This window comes from Hemitrygon akajei, chromosome 11 (genome assembly GCF_048418815.1).
Source record: "Hemitrygon akajei chromosome 11, sHemAka1.3, whole genome shotgun sequence".
In the NCBI taxonomy this organism is placed as follows: Eukaryota; Metazoa; Chordata; class Chondrichthyes; order Myliobatiformes; family Dasyatidae; genus Hemitrygon; species Hemitrygon akajei.
In genome coordinates this window covers 57,838,674-57,861,648 of record NC_133134.1, presented here as the reverse complement: position 1 = coordinate 57,861,648, position 22,975 = coordinate 57,838,674, and the positions used below count along the sequence as shown (strand labels likewise).

Here is a 22,975-nt window from a genome sequence, read left to right as displayed (position 1 = left end):
TGCTTTCCACTTGTTAGCACTATTGCATACAGGCACAGTCTGTTTCATTCACTGAGAAGTTGTGAATAAAACCGAGCCCTATGCAATCATTAGTCAACATCCCTACATCTGGCTTTCTGAAAGAAGGAAATACACCGATGAAGCAGCTGAGGACAAATGGACCAATGAAATCCAGCAGCTTGACCAGATGACAGAATACAATCATCTTCCTTTGTGTGGAGTGTTTTGGAGGTCTGAAATTCCTAACTGAGAAAGTGGTAAAATAAATCCCGAATTCTGCAGATGCTGGAAATCCAAAGTAATACACACAAAATGCTGGAGGAACCCAGGCACCCTCTAAAGAAACAGTCGACGTTTCAGGCCAAGACACTCTTTCAAGATTGGGAAGGAAGGGGAAAGATGCAGGAATAAAAAGGTAGGGGGAAGAAAGGGAGGGTAGCGAGAAGGTGATAGGTGAAGCCTGCTGGGGTGGGGGGAAGGTGAAGGGCGGGAGAGGAAAGAAGCCGATAGAGGAGAGTGGGCCGTGGTAGAAAGGGAAAGAGGGGCACTGGGGGAGGTGATAGGCAGGTAAGAAAAGGTAAGAGGCCAGAGTGGGGAATAGAAAAGGGAAGGAGGGGAGAATTCTTTTTATCGGAAGAAAAAAATCGATGTGCATGCCTCCAGGTTGGAGGAATACAGACGGAATACGAGGTTTTTCTCTTCACTCTGAGGGTGGCCTCCTCTTAACACTAGAGGCAGCCATGTATCAGCATCTCAGATTTGGAAATAGAAAATGAAATGGTTGTCCACTGGGAATCTACACTTTTGGCAGATGGAGTGGAGGTGCTTGACAAAGTTGTCTCCCAATTTACAACGCTCGCCAATGTAGAGGAGGCCACAATGGGAGCACCAGATACAATAGATGAACCAAACAGATTCACAGGTGAAGTGTTGCCTCATCTGGACGGGCTGTTTGGGCCTCTGAATGGAGATGAGGGAGGAGGTGAATGGGAAGCTGTGGCACTTGCAGAGAAAAGTGCCAGGAGGGAGATTAGTGGGGAGGGACAAATGGACATGGGGAGCACAGAAGCAGCAATTCCTGGAAAGCAAAGAGATGGTGGGGGTTATGTTTGATGGTAGGATTACTTCAGAAATGGTTGCGGAGAATGATGTGCTGGATGCGGAGGTTCATGGGGTGGTAGGTTAAGACAAGAGGACTCTATCCCTGTTAAAGTGGTGGGAAGATGGGGTATATTTGGATGTCTGTGAAATGGAGGAGATGCTTGAGAGAGCAGCAAGAACCATGGTAAATGCTCATCACTTTCAACTGTATTTTAACTATATTTGCATACTTGAAGAGATGGGACCTGCAGAGTTATGGATCCAGTGTCAGAATGTGGATTAGTACAGATATGATAATCAAATGGCCTTCTTCTGACTTGCAAGTCCTATATTGGGTGGCAGACAGAAGATGGTGAAGGTGAGCAGCAGGCAAAAGCAATTTTGTATTTATATAATGATCCAAACATTCTCAGGATATCCCAGAGCACTTTATAGCCTAAAAAGTATGCTTCAGTGATATTGTCCCAGATAAGTACAAAACAGGAAATACAGATAAGGTAGGGAGAAAATGGAATAGACACTGGAAGATGAACGGAGAGAGCATTACTGGAGCAAAGACAGTTGTTGAAACCATAAGCAGAATATCAGATAATTATACCAATTTGTCATAATGTTTTAGTTATCTCCTGTCTATAGTGACTAAATTATAACCATAAGCAACTAGGTAAAACTGAAAGTGGGGCATTGAAATATTAGGTCAAATTACATAATTTGAATTCCACAACAATAGAGTAAAATGGGAACAAGTGATGTATCAATAACAACAGTATGACTTCAAATTGTGGTGCAGTTTTAAATGCAGGAAGCATTCTCTGATCTCAAATTAAGATATGACATACCAGCTTTCTGTAGCAGTGATCTATACTGTACAACCACATATTCTCCGCCAATTTATGTTTAATCATTTGAGAACTATTGAAAAGCATGATATCAGGGACAGACCCTCAGCACGCAGTGACACTTGAAGGCACTGAAGCTGTCCTTTGATTCCACACACAGCTTCATGCAACCACACAAAAAGCTGGCCATCAGGACAATGGTGCCTCCTCCCCATTGTCTAGAGACCTCTACGTCATGACCCATTCCATCTCAGATCCCCCAAAGAAACAGAAAATGGCTCTACGGCTAGCAGCAGAGAAACTGGGTATCAGTCATATCTGTGCCAAGTACAATACTAACTGCTGACCACTGCTTACCTCTCTTCAGGTGCACAAATGACAGAAAACTCATTATATAAGAGATGAGCTAAATGTGGACTGAGGATCAATGGAACTACCCTTGATGTTAGTACATCTGAAAACATAAAGGATCTGTAAGGGTCTGTATGCATCTTGGATACACAGACAATGTGAAGTTACACACTAAAATACCAAAGCATATTCTCTCTGTTCCCAGTATAGTATCTGACAGAAGCAGGAGATGAGCAGGAAAGGTCAGTCAGGTATTCACAAGTAGTATGCAGAAAAATTCCTTCCACTGCTGTCACTGTTCTACTTACTATCATTCCAAATTCAAAGGGATTTGGTCATGTTGTTTCATCACCACATAAGGAGAGCATTCATCAATGGAACTGTGCTGTCTCTTTGAACCATCCAATTAGCCCTGCATTCTAACCTTGAGTGATCAAATTTCTGTACCCTTGCCACTTGGGGCAAAGAATTGTTAACTCAATCCTGTTAAGCATTTCCAAACCCTCCCCTTGCCATCTCTTCTCCATCAAAATGCTATACCCGATGAAAATAGAAAAAAAACATTACATGGGATGATAATTTCATTGCAAGAGTAAAAGAGGCAGGTGATAAATTCCTTTATTTAATTTTGAAAATACAAGATCCATTTCTGGTTAAAGAGTTGATTGATCAGCAATAACCACTTCAAGAGGAGTTGGGTCTTTAGCCTGCCTGGGATCACATTCACAAAGCCACCACACAACCTTCAGGCAGTTCTTTGTCTATTTTCTTCCAGAAAGATGAATCAACATCATAAATCACTGTTACTTAGAACAAATGCGTTTAAAAGAAGACGGTTCAAATTACAACAAAGTTTTGAATGGTTATGGCCTCCAGAATAAAATCAATGTTCAACTTCAATTCATTCTCTCACTTTGTACTCTGAAGCTATTAAGGGATCAACCATTGTTCGACAAGATCAAGGATTAAATTGCCCAACAATCCACCTTAACAGCATAATTGATTAATTATGTTATTAAATAAGTAGATAAAACAATGAGTGGGGTGTGTATGATGGTTGGTTGTTGGGTCAGAAGGGGTAGATGTGGTTGGGTTTGGGTGTGACTCAGTAGATGTTGGGAGATGGGCTGTTAAGGGATGGGTAGGTGTGGGTATGGAGAAGTAGACTTGGGAAATATAAATGTTAGGGATGGGTAGATGTGGGTGGGTTTGGGTGTGGCTAGGTAGATGTTGGGAGATAGGGATAGGTACGGGTGGTAGTAGGGTGGGTTTGACTGTTGGGGAGCTGGATCCAACACTCCTTGGCTGTAGCCACACATAACAGTGGGCAACACACACAAAATGCTGCAGGAACTCAGCAGGCAAAGCAACATTTATGGAAAAGTGTAAACAGTCAATGTTTCCGGCTAAGACCCTTCACCAGGACAAACCGTGGGTTGAACTTGATTTTGGACAAATCAATGGGCCAAACCTTTTCTGAAGATTGACATAGGAGCTTTACAGGTTGAGATATTGTGCAGGAAACTGCACAAAAGAGAGGTGCACAGAGCAGTTGTTCTAATTGTATGTTAAAGATCCCTGAGAACTCAGTGGAAATGACACTCCACAGGCACACTGGTGGAATGTTAAATGAATAGAGGATGTAGAGTCCACTACTGAAACAACACAGCTCTTCACACATGTGGAAAGAAATTTTCCTGTTTTAGCCGCTTGATTTGTATCTGTCAAATGAAGATGCATAGAAAGAAAACAAGAAATAGGTCTAAATTACAATTTCCTGAAATAATGATTTAAAGAAAATTCCACTGAAATCTGGAAATATTGTAGATATTGGGATATGAAGATTTGTTGGAGTTTCGTCTGAAAACATCACAGATCTTAAAAATGACTCCCATTTTCAATTAAAATATATTAATTGTGTAGGGAACAATGTAAGTCCAGTCATTTTGATTCTGTCAGATGGAAATTAGTCATTATGCTTTACGGAATGAAATTATATGTTTGCATCCTGAGGTGCTGCAAGCCAATTGCCTTAGTTCATAAAGGAATCATTGCTTCAGTGGTTGCCTTGAATGGGCCATTTCCGCTCCTTAAAATACATCTTCAGCCCTTTCACATTGACAGGTGGAAAGTAAGCACCAATCCGTTTCCGAATCCACCACTTTCCCTCCGCAGCATGGCTGCCACCAGGTCTGCTGAACTTGTAGCGATAGTGCTCTCCCCTTATCCATCTGTTGACAGAAACAGATTGTGTCACAGAGGCTGGTTACCAAGCCAAAACAGCAGAAAAAAACAAAACCAACAACCAGTCCTAACAGGTTACTCAGCTTTAGCAGTTTGAGTGGGAGATCGAAAAGAACTACTTGTTTATTTCTCAACATTAAAGTAACACAAGGATTCACTGCAATTCTATACATTTTTGTGGTGTTGTCACTTTTGTAATGTATGGAATACAACATCCAATATACATTCAGCAAGAATTCACAGAAAACAAGGTAATAATGATCAGATACGCCTCTGTGACTTAAGAATAAAGGATATTAGGGAGAGCTCTCATACGGCTTGTTTGAGACAGTTCTAGTTAATGCTTCATGTTCACCTGAGAATACATATTGGCACTTGGTTAAATGCTTGGCCAAAAATATGTTGTGGAGTTCTCCCTTAATACTCTACTGCAGAATCAGTTTGCTTTACAGGTTCCTTTCAACATTAACACTCCCACCTCATTTAGTACCATCAGCTAACTTGAACATATGATATAGAGTGCTCTGATTCAAACTGTTCATATGCATTGTGAATATCTGAAGCCCAATCAGCTGAGAGGTTTCTGCTCAATACCAATTTTTAATCCAAATCCAAAATTCTTAGTGCTGTAACTGTGTTGACGTCTGGGCATGATCTGGGTTTCAGATTTGTAGATCATTGGGATCTCCTCTGGGAGAGGTATGGCCTGTGCAAGAGCGACAGCGTACACCTAAACTCAAGAGAGATCAATATCTTTGTGGGCTAGAACTGTTGGGGAGGATTTAAACTAGGTTGGCAGGGGATTGGAAACAGAGTGATAGGTCAGATGATGGATCAGTTGGTGCAAAGATAGATGCAATGTGATGAAGAACTGGCAGTGGATAAGGCATAAATGAAATCAATCGGATGGGTTGAAATGTCATTATTGTGAGGAACACAGGGAATTATTTAGAGCATGGATTAGTTTTTGGAGCTACAATGTTTTGCAGAGAGTTGACTCACAAGGGCAGGAATGACTGGGATGTTCAGGATTTTAAATGTTTCAGAACAGAGGGAGGAAGGTAAAAGAGGTGGGTGAGTGGCATTAATAATCAGGGATAGTATCATAGCTACAGAAAGAGAAGACATCATGGAGGGATTATCTACTGATTCAGTATGGTTAGAAATCAGAAATCGAAAGGGTGTAATCACTATATTGGGAGTAATATATAGCTGCCCAATTGCAACACAGGAACAGATTGAGAGGCTGACTTTGGAAAGCTACAAAAATAAGAGAGTTGTGGTCTTGGGTAACTTCAACTTTCCTAATATTATTGTCGCTTTCTTAGTGCAAGAGGTTTAAATAGGACAGAACTTGTTAGGTGTGTTCAGGAAACATTCCTGGCACAATATGTGAACAGACAGACTAGACAAAGTACATAAATGTCACCATATACATCCTGAGATTCATTTTCCTGCAGGCATACTCAACAAATTTATAGAATAGCAACTATAACAGGATCAATGAAAGATCAACCAGAATGCAGAAAGCAACAAACTCTGTAAATGCAAATATAAATAGCAATAAATAATGAGAACATGAACTATCAAGATAAAGAGTCCTTAAAGTGAGATCATTGGTTGTAGGAACATCTCAATGGATGGGCAGCGAGTCCAGTTAACCCCTTTGTACAAGAGCCTGAAGGTTGTGGGGTAGTAACTGTTCTTGAACCTAGTTATACTAATCCTAAGTTTCTTGTACCCTCAGCGAGAAAAGGGCATGGCCTGATTGGTGAGGATCTCTGATGATGGATGCTGCTTTCCTATGATAACTTATTACATGGATGTACTTAATGGCTGGGAGGGTTTACCGTGAGGTACTGGGCCAAATCTATTACCTTTTGTAGGATTTTCCGTTCAAAGGCATTGGTGTTTCCATACTAGGCCATGATGCAGCCAATTAGTACAAAAAACCCCAAGGTGCTTGACACAGATGTGAAGAAGAGAAGGATAACTAGACTGAGGGTAGGACTGATCAGAAATAGTACAGGATAATATGTGCCTGGAGTTGATGGAGGTAGGGGAGGTCCTTAATGCAGCAAACTTCCATATTCACCAGTAACGGAGATCTTGACGTTTGTGAGGACACTGTAAAACAGAATGATGCGCTGGAACATGTTGACACTAAGAAAGAGGACGCACTGATGATAGTTAAGTGCTGGGGCGAGGCAGGATATATCACAGATTACTATGGGAAGTGAGGGAAGAGATTGCTGGACCTTTGGCAATGATTTTTGTGTCCTTACTGTCCACAGGAGCAGTACCAGATGATTGGAGTGTGGCAAATGTTATTCCTTTGTTCAAGAAAAGGAGTAGGGTTAACCCTAGGAATGCTAGATCAGTGAACCTTAATTCAGTGGTGGGCAAATTATTGGAGAAGATTCTTAGAGACATGATTTATGAGAATTTGATGAAGCATAATCTGATTAGGGATAGGCAGCATAGCTTTATAAGGGACAGGTCATGTGTCACGAGCCTGACTGAATTCAGTAGTTCCATTTATTATTAGAGAATGTATACAATATACATCCTGAAGTTCTTACCCTCCATAGGCATCCTCGAAACAGAAGAAAAACCCCAAATCCCCCTGCCCCATCCCATGCACAAGCAGCATCAATCCTCCCATCCTCAATTCTTTGAGGATGTGACAAAGAACACAGATGAAGATAGTGCAGTGAATATGATGTATGTGGGTTTTAGTAAGGCATTTTCATAATGTTTCCCATGGTAAGCTCATTCAGAACGTTAGGAGGTATGGGATCCAGGGATACAGAATTACTTCCCAATAGAAGGCAGAGGGTGATAGTAGATGGAGAATATTCTGCCAATGGTCAGTGACCAGTGGTATTTTGCAGGGATCTGTTATTGACCCTGGCATTGACAGGATGCAGAACTGGGCAGAGAAGTGTCAGATGGAGTTTAAGTTGGAAAAGCATGAAGTGATTTACTTTAGAAGGTTGAATTTGATGGCAGAATACAAAGTTAAAGGCAGGATCCTTTGCAGTGTGGAGGAACAGTGGGATCTTGGGGTCCAAGTCTATTGATCCCTCAAAATTGATGCGCAAGTTAGAAGGGTGGTTAAGAAGGTGTATGGTGTGTTGGCCTTTATTTGTTGCGGGATTGGGTTCAAGAGACATGAGGTAATGTTGCAGCTCTATAAAACTATGGTCAGACCATGCTTGGAGAATTGTACAGGCAAACACGAGGAAATCTGCAGATGCTGGAAATTCAAGCAACACACACAAGATGCTGGTGGAACGCAGCAGGTCAGGCAGCATCTATAGGGAGAAGCACTGTCGACGTTTCAGGCCGAGACAGCGCTTCTCCCTATAGATGCTGCCTGACCTCCTGCGTTCCACCAGCATTTTGTGTGTGTTGCTTGGAGGATTGTGTTCACTTTTGGTTGCCTCATTACAGGAAGGATGTGGAAACCTTACAAAAAGCGCAGAGATGATTTATCAGAGTGTTGCCTGGATTAGAGATGTCTTGTGGGGAAAGGTCAAGCTAGGTAGGCATTTTCTCTTTGGAGTGAAGGAAGGGGAGTGGTGACTCGATAGAGGGGCATAAGATGATAAGAGGCATAGACAAGAATGCACCTTTTTCCCAGGGTGGCAATGGCCAATATGAGAGGACATACAATACTTTTAAGCTGATTGGAGGAAATTACAAGTGGGATGTCAGAGGTAAGTTTTTTTTTTACACAGAAAGTACATGTGATGCACTGTCAGGGTGGTGATAGAAACAGATACATTAGGGACATTTAAGAGACTCTTATTGAGACACATGGATGAAAAAGAAATGGAGGGCTATGTGGGAGGGAAGGGTTAGATTGATGATGGAGTAGTTTGATATAGGCCAGCACAATAATGTGGGCTGAAGAACCTGTTCTATGCTGTACTGCTGTTCTGTGTTATTATTTTATTTTATACTATCACAATATACTGTTGTAATGAATTAATCTGTATGGAGGGTATGCAAGACAAATTTTTCACTGTACCTTAGTACATTGACAAAAAAACGAAATACCACCATCACCAACTGTTCTCCTATTTTTTTGATTAAAAGGTATATCCCTTCAGTTACTCATTCTCACTGGACTCCTGATCCTTTAACATTTCTAAAAGGCATTTTGTGACTTCTTCATTGAAGATGGACACAAATATTTGTTTATTTACGTCTATACCTTGATCAGGACACCTCAATAAGGTCCTCATCTACACAATCTCTCCTTGTAACTCAGTCCCCAAGTCCGGGTAATATCCTGGCAAATGTGTACTGCACTCTTTCTAGTTCAGTAACATCTTTGCTTTAACAGGTAACAGAAACTGTACATATACTCCATGCGCAGCCTCCCCAACATCTTGCGTAACTCCAACATAACTTTCCCCTGAATGGTGAAAGTCTGCATGCCAAACACCTTCTTCATCACCCTATCTGGCGTGATGCTGCTTTCATGGAACTATGCACTTGCACACCTGGATGCTTCTGTTCTATGACACCCTACCATTCACTGTACAAATCTTACTCTGGTTTGACCTCCCAAAATGCAATACCTCATATTCATCTGGATTGGAAACCGTTTATCAGTCCTCAGCCCAAAAACCCTGCTGATCAAGTTATTTCAAGCTTTCTACACTGTCCACGATAGCACATAGTTTAGTATCATCCACTAACTAAATAATCATGCCTTGAACATTCATACCTCAATCATTTATGTTGTATTTCTCACTAATGTTCTGTTTCTCATCAGATTACTCATATACAATTTTGCCTGTATATTAATCTTTTTTTATTGACATACAGTGCAGAATAAGCCCTTCCAGTGCAGCAATCCATCAATTTACTTCTAGCCTAATCATGGGACAATTTACAATGACTAGTTAACTTATCAGCCAGTACGCTTTTGGACTGTGTGAGGAAACCAGAGCACCTGGAGAAATCACACACAGTTTTGAAGAGAACATGCAAACTCCTTACAGGCAGTGGCAGGAATTGAACTTAGGTTGTTGGTACCATAAAGTGTTGTGCTAAACACTACGTTACTATGCCGTCTGTTTCCTGGTGTTTTCTTACCAAGTTGCAAAATATTCCTAATGCCAGGTCCCGTTGCTATTTCTGGCAATTTTATAAGTTTCCTCCTTTAATTTAATGTTATGTTAAATTTGTCTTGAAGCTCCTATGTGCAGCATTGTCACCTGTGTAATGCATTGGTAGTCAAGATGCATAACAGAAGACAATGAGTATACTGGACATGTAAAGAATCTAAAATGGTCAAACAGTACAAACATGGAAAATAGTGGAGAAGTAATTATAAACAGAACAAGTTTAACATAAACATGACTTAATAATTTGTAAAAATAAAACAAAATGCAAAATAAATAAGCACTGGATCTACTCGGCAGGTCAGATAGCATCTGATACTGTGATCTTCATTCACAGAAGAACTTGCTATGAATGTGCTTATGCATTCAAAACTAGTATCACAAAGCTCAAGACAAATCCATTGCTTGCAGCTATCACTGAATTTGGATATTATGTACTTCCAGCTTGATTATTCAGATGCTTGACTAGAAATGACTCCTGAGAATTCAGTTCACTTCAAATCTCAGGATGCAAACTTGTGCCAAGACAGAATCATAAGCAAAACCTCATGCTAGTGAGGAGTTGGAAATATTAATTATTTAGGAACATTAAAAAGGAATGACTTTTCCTATTTTATGAAATAATTAGTTAACACTAAGTCAACACTTCTGGAAGGTCTTTCTTCCCTCTCCTAGTTCTAGATACACAGACCACATTAAGTCCAATCCTTTGCCAAGATGGTTAGGAGTATGACCAGATGTTCTCGTCTGCAAGCACTGTAAATACTCTTTTTTCAACTAACAATAGGGATTCAATTATTTAGAAATTTTGACAACTGAAAATGCTAAAAGGTCTTACCTGACCTCTTCAGAATCTGAGTGCTACTGAGAGGCTATTCTAGCAATCTCTGGCATTGCAGACTCTAAGAAAACCCTGATCATCTGTGGAAAATTCCTTCTCTCAGCAAGTCCTCAGTTTCCAGCTCTTTAGGTCAATCTTCCTAATTATTCCCTTTACAACAATCTGCTCATTCTCCTTCCCTCCTAGGAGTACTTGGGGCCAAAGAATGCAGAGGATTGGATTCACCTATTCAATTAGAGTTACACACTTCATTCCATCTATGACCTTATGATCTTTAAAAGCATTCTGCATCAAAAATTCACCATTTTTGAAATGTTCAAATTGCATGCACATCTTCCTAATACCCACAACACTTTAAATGCTCTTTAGTGAACAATTTTTCTAATTTTCCATTATCACTTAAATTATGTTTAATACAAGTGCTATCAAATTGTACAGGATAATTTCTACTTTAATGTATTGGCTTATGAGAATCAGCTCACTGCTGTCCTCCGTATGCTAACAATATCTGGGCTGAAGGGGCTAAGGATGTCAACAAATTGTGCTCTATCCCTAATTCCCAACTGCCAATCTACATAAGGAAGAAGGAAGAAGGGCCTTTTGCTTGCTAAGTGGGAGAGTTGAGAACTGTCACATACCTGACCCCAGAGAGCTCTTTGGGACTCCATTCAATATTTGTCACCGTCATAGAAAGAGAAACTGATACTTACATGAAACCTTTAAAGTACAGAAGATTCTCAAAGGATATTCACAGGTGTTACCAATCACAATGTAAGACTGAACCATATCAGGAGATAATGGCACAGGTGACAAAAGATTGGTCAAAGAGTTGGATTTTAGTTGGAAGTTAATCTAAGATGTAGGAGAGCAGTGGAGCACCCAGGAACACTCCACATTGTCACAGGGAGAATGTGCAATCTCCACATAGACATGGGTTAGAATTGAACCTTAATCCCCAAAAATAAGAGGCATTTGCTCTCCTTGTTATACCCTTGTACGACTTTTTCACAGAAAAGTGGAAGCAGAGGTATGGAATCATTTTAGGGCACAAGTATTGGTAATGGCTTAATATTGTCGCATGTACCAAAATACAGTGAAAACCTTGTATTGCATACAGATCAACTCATTATATAGTGCACTAAGCTAGGATAAGGTAAAATAATAACAAAGCAGAACATGGCCCATGGAATGCATGAGTTTCTTCCGGGTGCTCCGGTTTCAATCACAGTCCAAAGGTTAGTAGGTTAATTCCTATTCCATGCTGTAGCTCTCTAAATAAATAAATAAACAAACAAATAAATAAACAAACAAACAAATAAATAAATAGTGTGAAAGCTACCAAAAAAAAGGTGCAGTGCAGGTAAATGATAAAGAGCAAGGTAAATCGTGAGGTCATAAACATGAGATTCTGCAGATGCTGGAAATCCAGAGCAACACACTCAAATGCTGGAGGAACTCAGCAGGTCAGGTAGCATCCATGGAAATATATAAACAGTTGGCATTTTGGGCCGAGACCCTTCATCAGGATTGGAAAGGAAGGGGGAAGAAGCCGGAATACGAAGGTTGGGAGAGGGGAAGGAGTATAAGCTAGAAGGTGATAGGTGAAGTTGGGTGGGTGGGGGAGGAAGTAAGAAGCAGCGAGGCGATAGATGGCAAAGGTAAAGAGCTGGAGAGGAAAGAATCTGATATGAGAGGAGAGTGGACCATGGGAGAAAGGGAATTTGGAGAGGCACCAATGGAAGGTGATAGGCAGGTGAGGAGAAGAGGAGAGGCGAGAGGGAAGCCAGAATGGGGAATGGAAGAAGATGGAAAGAGGAGCGGGAACATTACCAGAAATTTTTCAGTGTTGTAAGTTTGCTTGTGTTCATATCAAAAACAGTAACAGTTTCTTCCCCCAAGCTATTAGACTCCTCAGTTCCCAGAGTCTCTAGTCTAACACCAACCTACACACACACACTCAGCTGAACACCACTCCACTCCCTTTGCAATTTTTGCTCATTTCTTTCTCAATTGTTGCTAAAACATTGTTTACATTTATATCATTTATTATTATATTGTAATTTGCCCTTTACTGAGCCTATTGCCTTGATTATTGATTATTGTACTGTCTTGCACTGTTTTGTGCACTTTATGTAGTCCCGTGTAGGTCTGAAGTCTAGTGTAGTTTTGTGTTGTTTCATGTAGCACCATGGTCCTGGAGGAACGTTGTTCCGTTTTTACTGTGTACTGGACCAGCAGTTATAGTTGAAAAGACAATAAAAAGTGACTTGACTTGATCACATGATAAAAAAAATGAACCTTTGAATCTTTTCTTTAAAGAGTCTTTTAAGATTTTGAAAGTCAGCAATATTCAGTTCTTATGACGGTGAAACCAGAAATGAAGTAACAACTTATTAAGTGAGTTTTATGTACACACTGAATACATAGGCAAGGCCAGGTTAATCTTTCTTATGCTTTAGAAAATTTTGACAATATATCTGGTGCCTTGGCCTCATTAAAACTGTGTGCTTATATCTAACGCTTAGAATTCCTATTATTGATATTCTCATTCTGAGCAATTTCCACTTAGATCCACCAGGAATGACTGGGGCAGGGGGGAGAACTGACTGCTCAGTAACTCATTATAAGTTCTGCTGAAAGGCGCCAACCCAGAAATTTTCACATTCCATAGATGCTGCCTTACCTGGTGAGCAACTTAAGTTTTTGCCTTTATTTTAAATTTCCAGCATCTGTAACTTTTTTAAAATGATGACTAGAATTCAGAAGAACAAGAAATAAAGTCTGACATATTTTTCATAATGTCTATAAGCAATAAAGAGATAAACATATCTTGGAATTTGGCAGATGAAGTGCCAGAGGACTGAAATATGGAAAATGTGACGCACATGATGAACAAGGTTTGTAAGGGCACATCAGACAACTACAGCGTAGTCAGGTTAACCTCAGATATGGGGAAACTGTTCGAAACAACGATCAAGGAAAACATTGACAGACAATCGCAAAAGTTTGAGTTGAGGAATGAGACCACACACAGACTTGTTAAACACAAATCATACTTGACTTGTGTTGACTTACAAGATTAATGTTTTTGATTGAATTAACAGAGAAGATTGAAGAAGGGGATATGAAAAATATTGTCTATATGGATTTTTAGAAGGTATTTGACATGGTCCTGTATTAAAGGCTAGTTAGTCAAGAAATAAAAGATTTACATAACATGAATAAAAACCCTTAATACTAAATGCAGACAGCTGTGTTAAACAATTTGCTTTTCAGACTAGAGTAGGATTCAAAGTCAAAGTCCAGTTTATTGTCATATGCACAATTACATTCAAAGGATTCAAATTATTACAACCCTGAGATTCATCTTCTTCTCAGACTGCCATGAAACAAAGAAAAGAATGGAAACTGTTCAAAGAAAACTATCAACCCCTCCCCCCTGCACAAAAACACAAATCATGTGTGTACAGGTGCAATGAAAATCATACTTGCAGCAGCATCTCCAGTACAGAGCATCAAATAAGCAGCAGTCACAAGAAAAACATAATTTACACATAAATTGCCATACAATTTTTACAAGAACAACAATTTTATAAGGGACAGTGCAAAGGACCACTTTTATGCTTTGGGTATGGCTGTGAAAAGTAATAAAATCTGCAATTGACACTAAACTTTGAGTTGTGACAAACGAGTCTCCTGTTTCTGCTTACTGATTGTAGGCTGAGTATCATCACCAACAGTGATTACAGATTAGAGATTCAGTGTTTTTTGGGTAAGGCTAGTATATCTAAACAAAAAAAACATTATATAAGGGGATGTCCAAAGCCATGCTATTAGCAACACATAACACAAAGTATGGTCTGCTTTATCTGCCACATTAACCCATTTGGTCTCAAACTACCAGATATTCCTTCTTTTTCCACCCATCCCGACCTCACTTCTCTGTTATTGAAAGCTAATATGTTTTCTCTCTTTCCCAGTTAAGAAGCAAGGTCTCAGATATAAAATATATTCCTCTCCTACTGTATATGTCTCTTTCCACAGATGTTGTCTAATCTGTTGTGTTTTATATTTAAGATTTCTAACATCTGTTTTATTTTTCATTAGGCAGAATGAAATTTGTCCAATACATCAACAGGCAGAAAGAGTCAGTAATTAGCCTTCTAATGTCATAGCTACAACATTGAAGTAAAAATTGAATTTATTGCCTATTATTTAATTCCTGTGTCAGATATGATTAATTTAAAAATAATTTCTGTTCCAAGCCAGTGGGGTATATTATGTCATGACTCATGATAAAGTTGCAACAAATTGGTATTCCATATTAACTACTGAATTTTATTTTGACTTGGGAAATAAATATGTGAATTTATTAGAAATATGGCATTATTCCAACTCTGAAATTTCATGGCTACTTTTATCCAAGTTTGAAGGCAACTTACTTGTTATGATCCTGCATAAAATGAAAGGTCATCTTCACAACAATCTTCACCCTTCCACTCTTCCAGAAAAGAGAGACAAAAGTACAGCTCCACCAGGAGATGTTGGGGTAAAAAGAGCTAAAGTGAGGTTGAATGGATCAGGCTTATATTTCTTCAAGTTTAGAAGGTTAAGAGCATCCACTTAACGTGATTAAAAAACAGGGTAACACAGACAGAAACAAACTACTTTCTCTGAATGCAGAAGTCCAGTGTATAGGAGCATAATTGTAAAATTCAAGCTGTCAAAGTCAGCAAAGATTTGAAGAAACAGTCCAGTGAATTCTAAACTGAGTTTGAGAGGTTTTTGTTAAACCAGAATACAAACAGATGTGAAACCAAGATAAGCATGATTCTAAACACTGATTCTTCTTTACTCAGCTGAAGCTCCAGCTTGGATCGTAGTAATGACAGTTTGGATAGAGTTAACATTGTTTCGGAGCTGCACTCAGTATTAAATTTCACTAGCCAGGCTCACACATTAGGAATGATCTTTCAGATTCTTTTGCACAATTCGGGTATAGATACCAAGGCTGGCTTTATTGTTTATCCCCTATGCTGCAAGAAGTGGTGGCAACTGGTTTTGATACTCTTTTACCTAGATACTCCAGAGGATGGTTGAAACTCTATACATTGGTATGGGGGCTGGATTCCGACTAAGTAAAAGGAAAAAGACATGGAAAACCTCTCTGGGTTTTACAACAACCTGGCACTTCTCAATTGGATTTACTGAATACCATTTACTTATATTTTCAGAGCAGCAAATTCAGATTCCAGGATCCAAACTGCTTCTGAAAGATTTGAGCACTATGACTAAAGAATTTAGATCTATATTCTCTCAATTTTACAAGAAGGGTGATTTTGTTGAAATATGCACAATCCTGAGGGGGCACAACACGGTAGACGTTAAGCAACAAACAACTCTCTGGAAGAACTCAGTGGATCAAGCAGCATCCGTGGGTGGTTAGGAACTGTTGATATTTGGACCCAAAACTTTGATAGTTCCTTTCATGATGCTGCACTCACCAAGTTCCTCCAGTGTGTTGTTTATTGCTCCAGATTCCAGCAATTGCTGTCACTTGTGTCTTCAGGGTAGATGCTGAGATATTTCTATTCATGGAAGAATCTTGAATGAGGGGACAGTGTTGCAAGATTAGAAAGTATTTATTTAAAATTGATGTGCATGGGAATTCTGGATTTCTCTACCCTGGAGTTTGAGGAAAAGTGCTCATTTGGTGTATTAATAGAGGAGGTGTATGCATTTCTGAAAGAAGGGAAAATTGTGGGCTCTGAGAAACTGGCTGAGAGGGTCTATTTCTGCTCCTATTTTAGTATGTTCTAACATGTTCAAATTAGTGCAGCAACAGAATTATTCCTTGACTGTCCTACAGCAAGGTTTGTAGTTCACAGAGGGATGGTATTTTAATAATATCTCAATTGCAGTCAAGTTTCAGAATGAACTTTAAAGAATATCACAGTCATAATTGAGAGAAATGGACTCTGCCCAATAAATCATGGGTACATCCTTCTCCACCACTGGCAGTATCTACAGGAGGCATTGTGTCAAGAAAGCAACATCTATTGCGAAAGTCCCCCAATATTTGGGCTATTCCATCATGCAGGAGATACAGAACCTGAACTCCCACACCGCCAGGCTCAAAATCAGCTTCAACCATTCAGTCCTTGAACAAAGTGGCACAATCCTTATCACCAGACAACACTATGACCACTTTGATCACTTTACACTAAAATGGACAGTTTTTTATTGTAATTTAATTCTTGCAAAAATGATACTTATGGTTTCTTGTGAATGCTGATTGTATGATGCCTTATGCCTGTGACGCTGCTACAAGAATGTTTTCATTGAACCTGTGCATATATGACAATAAACTCAACTTTGATTTTGACTGTTTATTTTGGAAGAGGTGAAATACGTCCAATGCTTAAAGAGTTAAAACCTTTAACCCATTAATTACTGATCATACGGTTTTATTACAATAACTGGTTGCAAAAATTGCAAGATATCTTGGATCAAGATTTGTATAGACATCTTGCTCGGTTAAATACAGATTAATTACTGTACAACAGCAAGAACAACTTTAAAAATAGCTTGATCAACATTGCTTTTAAAATTTTCAGTACCCTTCTGAAAAAACATCAAAAAGGGCAGAAATTATTCTGAAAAGTTAGATCAATCTTTTAAAGAGTAGCTAATTACCTGGGAAAAAAAACTTACAGAAGAAAAATGCAACATAAACTAAAAAACACGTGGCTATATTCGTAACGTTATGCTTACTGCTTAAGACTCCCGACAGCTGGAATTAATTCCAGAGGGTAGCAGCTGCTCCTAAACAACAGCTGGGAGGTTTTGGAGGGAAAACGTAATCATGTCTTGTGTCAGGATTAATGGTCCAACAGGAAGTTGGACACTCAAGAGCAAAATTGAGCAAAGCAGGGTTTTACATCTTCTCTACTTACGTGTAGTTACTGTAAGTCCAAACGCCCCCGACAAAAAGTTGTATCCTCTTTATCTCTAGTCTTTATGTCTGGTTTTTAAATTACTGCATGTATGCTCCAACAACTGCTATTGCTTCAAGCTACTCTTATGAGGATTATTTCAACATTGCTTTATGCTTTTTTAAAAATATATAATGTAACCACAAATCATTTGTTAAAATTTAGTCTGTGACTTATGTCATGGGGATGTTGGCTATTTTGCTTTGCTGTTCATATTTTTTTCCTTCAGTCTCTCTTCAGCAAATGTTCCTGGCTAACAGAATAAAGAAGTAACCACATTAAAAAAAAGAAAATAAAAAAGAAAATAAGTAGGTATAAAATAGAAAAGGGAAGGGGGAAGGGAAGAACAAAAAGGAACAAAAGACAAATAAGAAAGTAATGAGGAGAAAAAACAATGCCTTTCATGATCTCGAAATGATCAGCTCTTCAACCAACTCTGTTTTGAAAGCACTGCTGTAATAAGGAAGGTCAATTAGCACACAGTGATTCCAGCAAAAGCAATGTTAGATGAAGAGGAATTAATGCCTAGTATATATCTTTCTCTTCTTCAAAAAGAGGTATGGAATGTTGTATATTTAGTGAAGAAATTTTCACCTTTCATCTGAAAATTGGCATTTGGTCAATGCATCACGAGGTGTTTTATCAACCTAGGTGTTTCTAGGTGCACAGGTCTCAGGGAGGCCTGGGACCCTGAATCTCATAAAGCAAACAGAACCAAGGTCAGTATTTCACATTTAGGACAACATATTCCATTGGAATGCTCCCATTTCCCCATTCCTTCATTTGTTAATCTCACTTCAGCACATCCTACCAGCCCAGTTTACACAGAAGTAGTAATGGTGTCAAATGGTTAATCGACAAGGCCTAATCCTGCATACAGTGGGTATCACACAAATCCAAGAGCTGGAATCAGCACTGGCAGCAAACCTCTATAAGTTAGAGCTGAGGTCTGTCTCCACAACACAGATTACAGTTGAAACTTCCCCTCTCCACCATCGTAGTATCCACATGAGGCACTGCCTCAAGAAGGCAACAACCATCATCAAAGATCTCCACATTCTGGGTCACGGCATTTTCTCACGGCTACCATCAGGCAAGCGGTAGAGAAACCTGAAGTCCTACACCACCAGGTACAAGAACAGCTACTTCCCTTCAATCATTTAAAATCTTGAACAAACCAGTACAACCCTAATCACTACAGTTCAGCAACACAAGGACCACTTTCATCACTGTGCTAAAATGGACTTTGATTTTTATTTCATAATTGGTGATATTTAGAACAAAAAAAAGTTTTCACAGAATTTTTTCTTGTAAAAATTGTGTACAATTTTATGTTTAGAACATATAAGATAGAACAATGCAACACAATAAGGGACTTCAGCCCACAATGTTGTGCCAAACTTTTAACCTACTTTTAAGATTAATCTAACCCTTCCCTCCTAAATAATCCTCCATTTTTCTATCATCCATGAACCTGTCTAAGAGTTTCTTAAATGCCCTTAGAGTATCTGCTCATGCAGGGTGTTCAACATATTGACCAATCACTGTGTAAAGAACTTACCTCTGGCAAACATTCTAAGCTTTCCTCCAATCACCTTAAAATTATGTCCCCTCGTATCAGCCATTTTTGCTCTGGGAGAAAGGTTGCTGGCTATCCACTCTATCTATGCCTCTTATCTTGTACACATTTATCAAATCTCCACTCATCCTCCAGTGGTCCAAAGGGAAAAGCCCTAGCTCGGTCAAAAATGCCCTCTAGTCCAGAAGCATTCTGGGAAATATCCTCTGTACCCTCTCCAAAGCTTCCACATCCTTCCTATAATGAGACAACCAGAACTGCACACAATATTCCAAGTGTGAGCCAACCACGGTTTTATAAAGCTACATTACGTCACGGCTCTTGAACTCAATCCCCTGGCTAATAAAGGTCCACACATCATACACCTTCTTCATAACTCTAACAACTTCATGGCAAATTGGAGAGATCTATGGACATGGACCCCAAGATCCCTCTGTTCCTCCACACTGCTAAGAAACTTGACTTTGACTTTGAAACCTTAGGTCTTCCTGGCTTGCATAGTTTTGTAAATCTCTGATATAACTCACTGAAGTACCGGATGTGTGCCAATGGTGCCAATCAACAAACACAACCACTGTTGATTGGTGAAATAGGTGCCATGAGCACTGTTATTATTAAACAGCTTAACTTCTATTTTAAATTAGTTACTTCTAGTTCTTCAAGAACAGAAATATTACAGCTAGTAAATTCTTGTATTAAACGGACATAGAATAATTTGACACTGTATCATGTACCTTAAAATATTAGAATGACTCAGGTCAGAAACACAAACCATAAAGCATGTTCAATAATCCTACAGCAACATCAGCAAATGTCATGTCTGGCCTTTCACTTTCACTCATTCACTAAATAAACAAACCATGGGCTTATAGTCATTTTTTTGGGTGCTTTTTCTGTGTGGTATCGTCTTACCCTTTTTTTTACACTGGGAAATGAATCCCCTGAATACAAATATTAAAGTTATTTAACAACCTGTTTATACACTTCATTCTCATTCAACGGTCTCCCTATGGAGTATGTTGGCTCCATGTTGCCGGTGTTATTAGGCCCAGTCTAATTACAGATCAATTCGGCTTTTATACCCATTCTCTGCATCCCAGATGGAACTTTAGCAAACACTCAGGACCAGTGTGTAAGCAAAAGCATAAAATGTCCTAACTGTTACCTTTTATTTTAAAAAAACTTAGCTGGTGTGCATCACAACAGATGAAATAATGATCAACTCTTAAAATACCGTTAGTGAGTGAATTGCAATCCACAGCACTGTATGGACACACAAGGGACTATAGATTCTAGAATCTGGAGCAAACAGGCCTAATGCAGGGTCACAATTTAAAATATTAACAGTTCTTCTCCCCCGTGGATACTGTTTGACCCACTGAGTTCTTCCAGCAGACTGTTGCCGCAGCATTTTATCTTTTGCATACACATATAAATAAGGAACTGTGGTCTAGATCTTGGAAATCCCTGCCTAACAGCTCTGCACAAACTGAATTGGGTGCTTCAAGATGGAAACTCACTAACTACCATCTTCGTAGGGGTAATAAATGTTTGCTCTGCCTGCAAAGCCCACAATCAAAGACTGAATTTTTAAAGAAAGCCAAATGAGAGATTAATAGATTACAACGAGGAGACATTTCACCATCAAATCAACACAAAATGATGGAAGGAAGCAGGGTTAGGACTTCTTACCTTGGTGGTCCTCGATCTTGAAATGGGTTGTATTCTATTAGTGACATTACAAGGCTATCATTCATCAGAAGTCGTCCAGCCAAATGGATTAACCATTCATTTTGTTCATAGGTCTGGAAAAATAATAGAGACAAAACAGAATTTATTAATACAGACTTTGGGCCAAACTGACCTAATACCTCCTCTTGTGGTTCAATTTAATTCTGTGCAACACATTATGCAGCACACAAACACAACCTGCTGCCATTAACCGATATCCAGGACTGTGTTTTAATGTTGTAGGAATGTGCGCCTAGAAATTAGATTCCATGGTATTAGTTTGCTAGCCCAATGACACTGAAAATGGGTTGTAGACAAAGTGGAATGCAATTGCAACTGTTTCAGGGTCGCATTGTGGCACTCAAAAATTCAGCTGGGCACGGTTAAGCAAGAAGTGCCCTTGTACTCTGCCCTCAGTCCAGGACTTCTATGCATCTAGAGTCAGGAAGCGAGCAAGCAGCATTATTGTAGACCCATCACACCCTGGACATCATCTGTTCCAACTCCTTCCTTCTGGTAGGCGCTTTAGATCATTGTATGCCAGGACAAATAGGTACAAGAACAGTTTCTTTCCATATGCTATCAGTCTTAGGAAGACTTGAATTTTAGTCTATTATAAATCAAGTCCACCTGTACATTCAATGAGGTGGACCTCATGGTATGTAGTTTATGATTATTTGCACTATTGTGTTTGTTTGCTTTTAATTCTGTACAGAGAGAGCTCAGGGAAACCGGCATCAAATTCCCTGTATGTGTCCTCATACTCGGCGACAATAAAGGATTCTGATTCTGATTCACATTATTGTCTGTTCAAAGCTTCTTTAATAGCTTTGGAGAGAGGAAGCTTGGGGGTACTGTGCTGGGATCTTCACCATTGGACACTGCAGGGAAATGTGCATTTCTGATACAGTGCAAGACAAGAATCATCATCCAGTAAATCCCTTATTTATCCTACAAATTTATCTTTCCCAAACTCCACTTGCATGCACTAATGTCTACACAGCACCTTCTCCAATTTCCCGATCTTCTTCATTGTATCTGCAAATTCCCTGAAATTCAAGTCCCTAATATCTAAACTGTTGAGGCCCATCGTAGAGGTCTTGATCTCAGCAGTGTCTCAGCTTCCAGTAGCCAGTTGCCTTCATGTCAACCTGATTTTCAGCATGACCTCAACCCATCCTACCCCTATTTTGACAGCTTCTCTATGTCTCTCATCACCTTGACCACAACATGAAGCACCACAGTTCCACTTTTGTCTACTGATAATAAAAATCTTGGGTTAGGGTGAAATTTTTATTTGACTGTTAATAACCATCGAACTGCATCACAAAGAGACTGCTTAGCTTCTGATTGGCTATGTTAATTAGAGCATCATGAGCATAAGAGTGCAGAGCAGCCAAGAAAGAGGAGGGGCTCTACTGCATTAGGTGTGTTTTGTGGCCATTGAGGTGGGTGGAAAGAAGAAACAGCTTTAGCAACATGCCCAAACATATTGGCCAGCCATGAACAGTTCCTACCGTCAGCATCAACAAAAACTCTTTGGTTGTGATTTACTGAAGAATTATATAAACATATATGCTACCAAATAACACAAAAGTTCTACTTTATTTAGAGACAGAGCACAGTAACAGGCTCTTCTGGCTCAAAGAGCTTGCGCCACCCAATTATACCCATGTGGCCATTAATCTAATAACCCCATACATCTTTGGAATGTGGGAGGAAACCAGAGCACCGGACAAAATACATTTGGTCACATACAAACTCCTTGCAAACAGTGGTGGAATTAAACCCAGGTCACTGGCGCTTAACAGTGTTATAAAAACATCTATAGTTGTACCATGGAGAGCATTCTGACAGGCTGCATCACTGTCTGGTATGGCTTCTGCACAGGACCGAAAGAAGCTGCAGAAGGTTGTAAATCTAGTCAGCTCCATCTTGGGTACTAGCCTACAAAGTACCCAGGGTACCTTTAGAGAGTGGTGTCTCAGAAAGGCAGCATCCATTATTAAGGACCTCCAGCACCCAGGGCATGCCCTTTTCTCATTGTTACCATCAGGCAGGAGGTACAGAAGCCTGACGGCACACACTCAGTGATTCAGAAACAGCTTCTTCCCTTCTGCTATCCGATTCCTAAATGGACATTGAAGCTTTGG

The 22,975-nt window shown here is 39.5% G+C and overlaps 1 protein-coding gene across 1 annotated transcript in view; it reads right to left on the bottom strand.

Annotated features, from left to right (window-relative positions):
• Positions 1-2,882: 2,882 nt before the first annotated feature.
• Positions 2,883-22,975, bottom strand: part of lmf1 (lipase maturation factor 1) — a 711,060-nt gene continuing 690,967 nt past the window's right edge. The window contains exons 10-11 of the mRNA XM_073060944.1: positions 20,784-20,896; positions 2,883-4,522 (exon numbers count right to left, since the gene is read on the bottom strand). Of these exons, the coding sequence (XP_072917045.1) occupies positions 4,348-4,522; positions 20,784-20,896 (288 nt within the window). The 3' untranslated portion in view covers positions 2,883-4,347. The remainder of the gene's footprint in view (positions 4,523-20,783; positions 20,897-22,975) is intronic.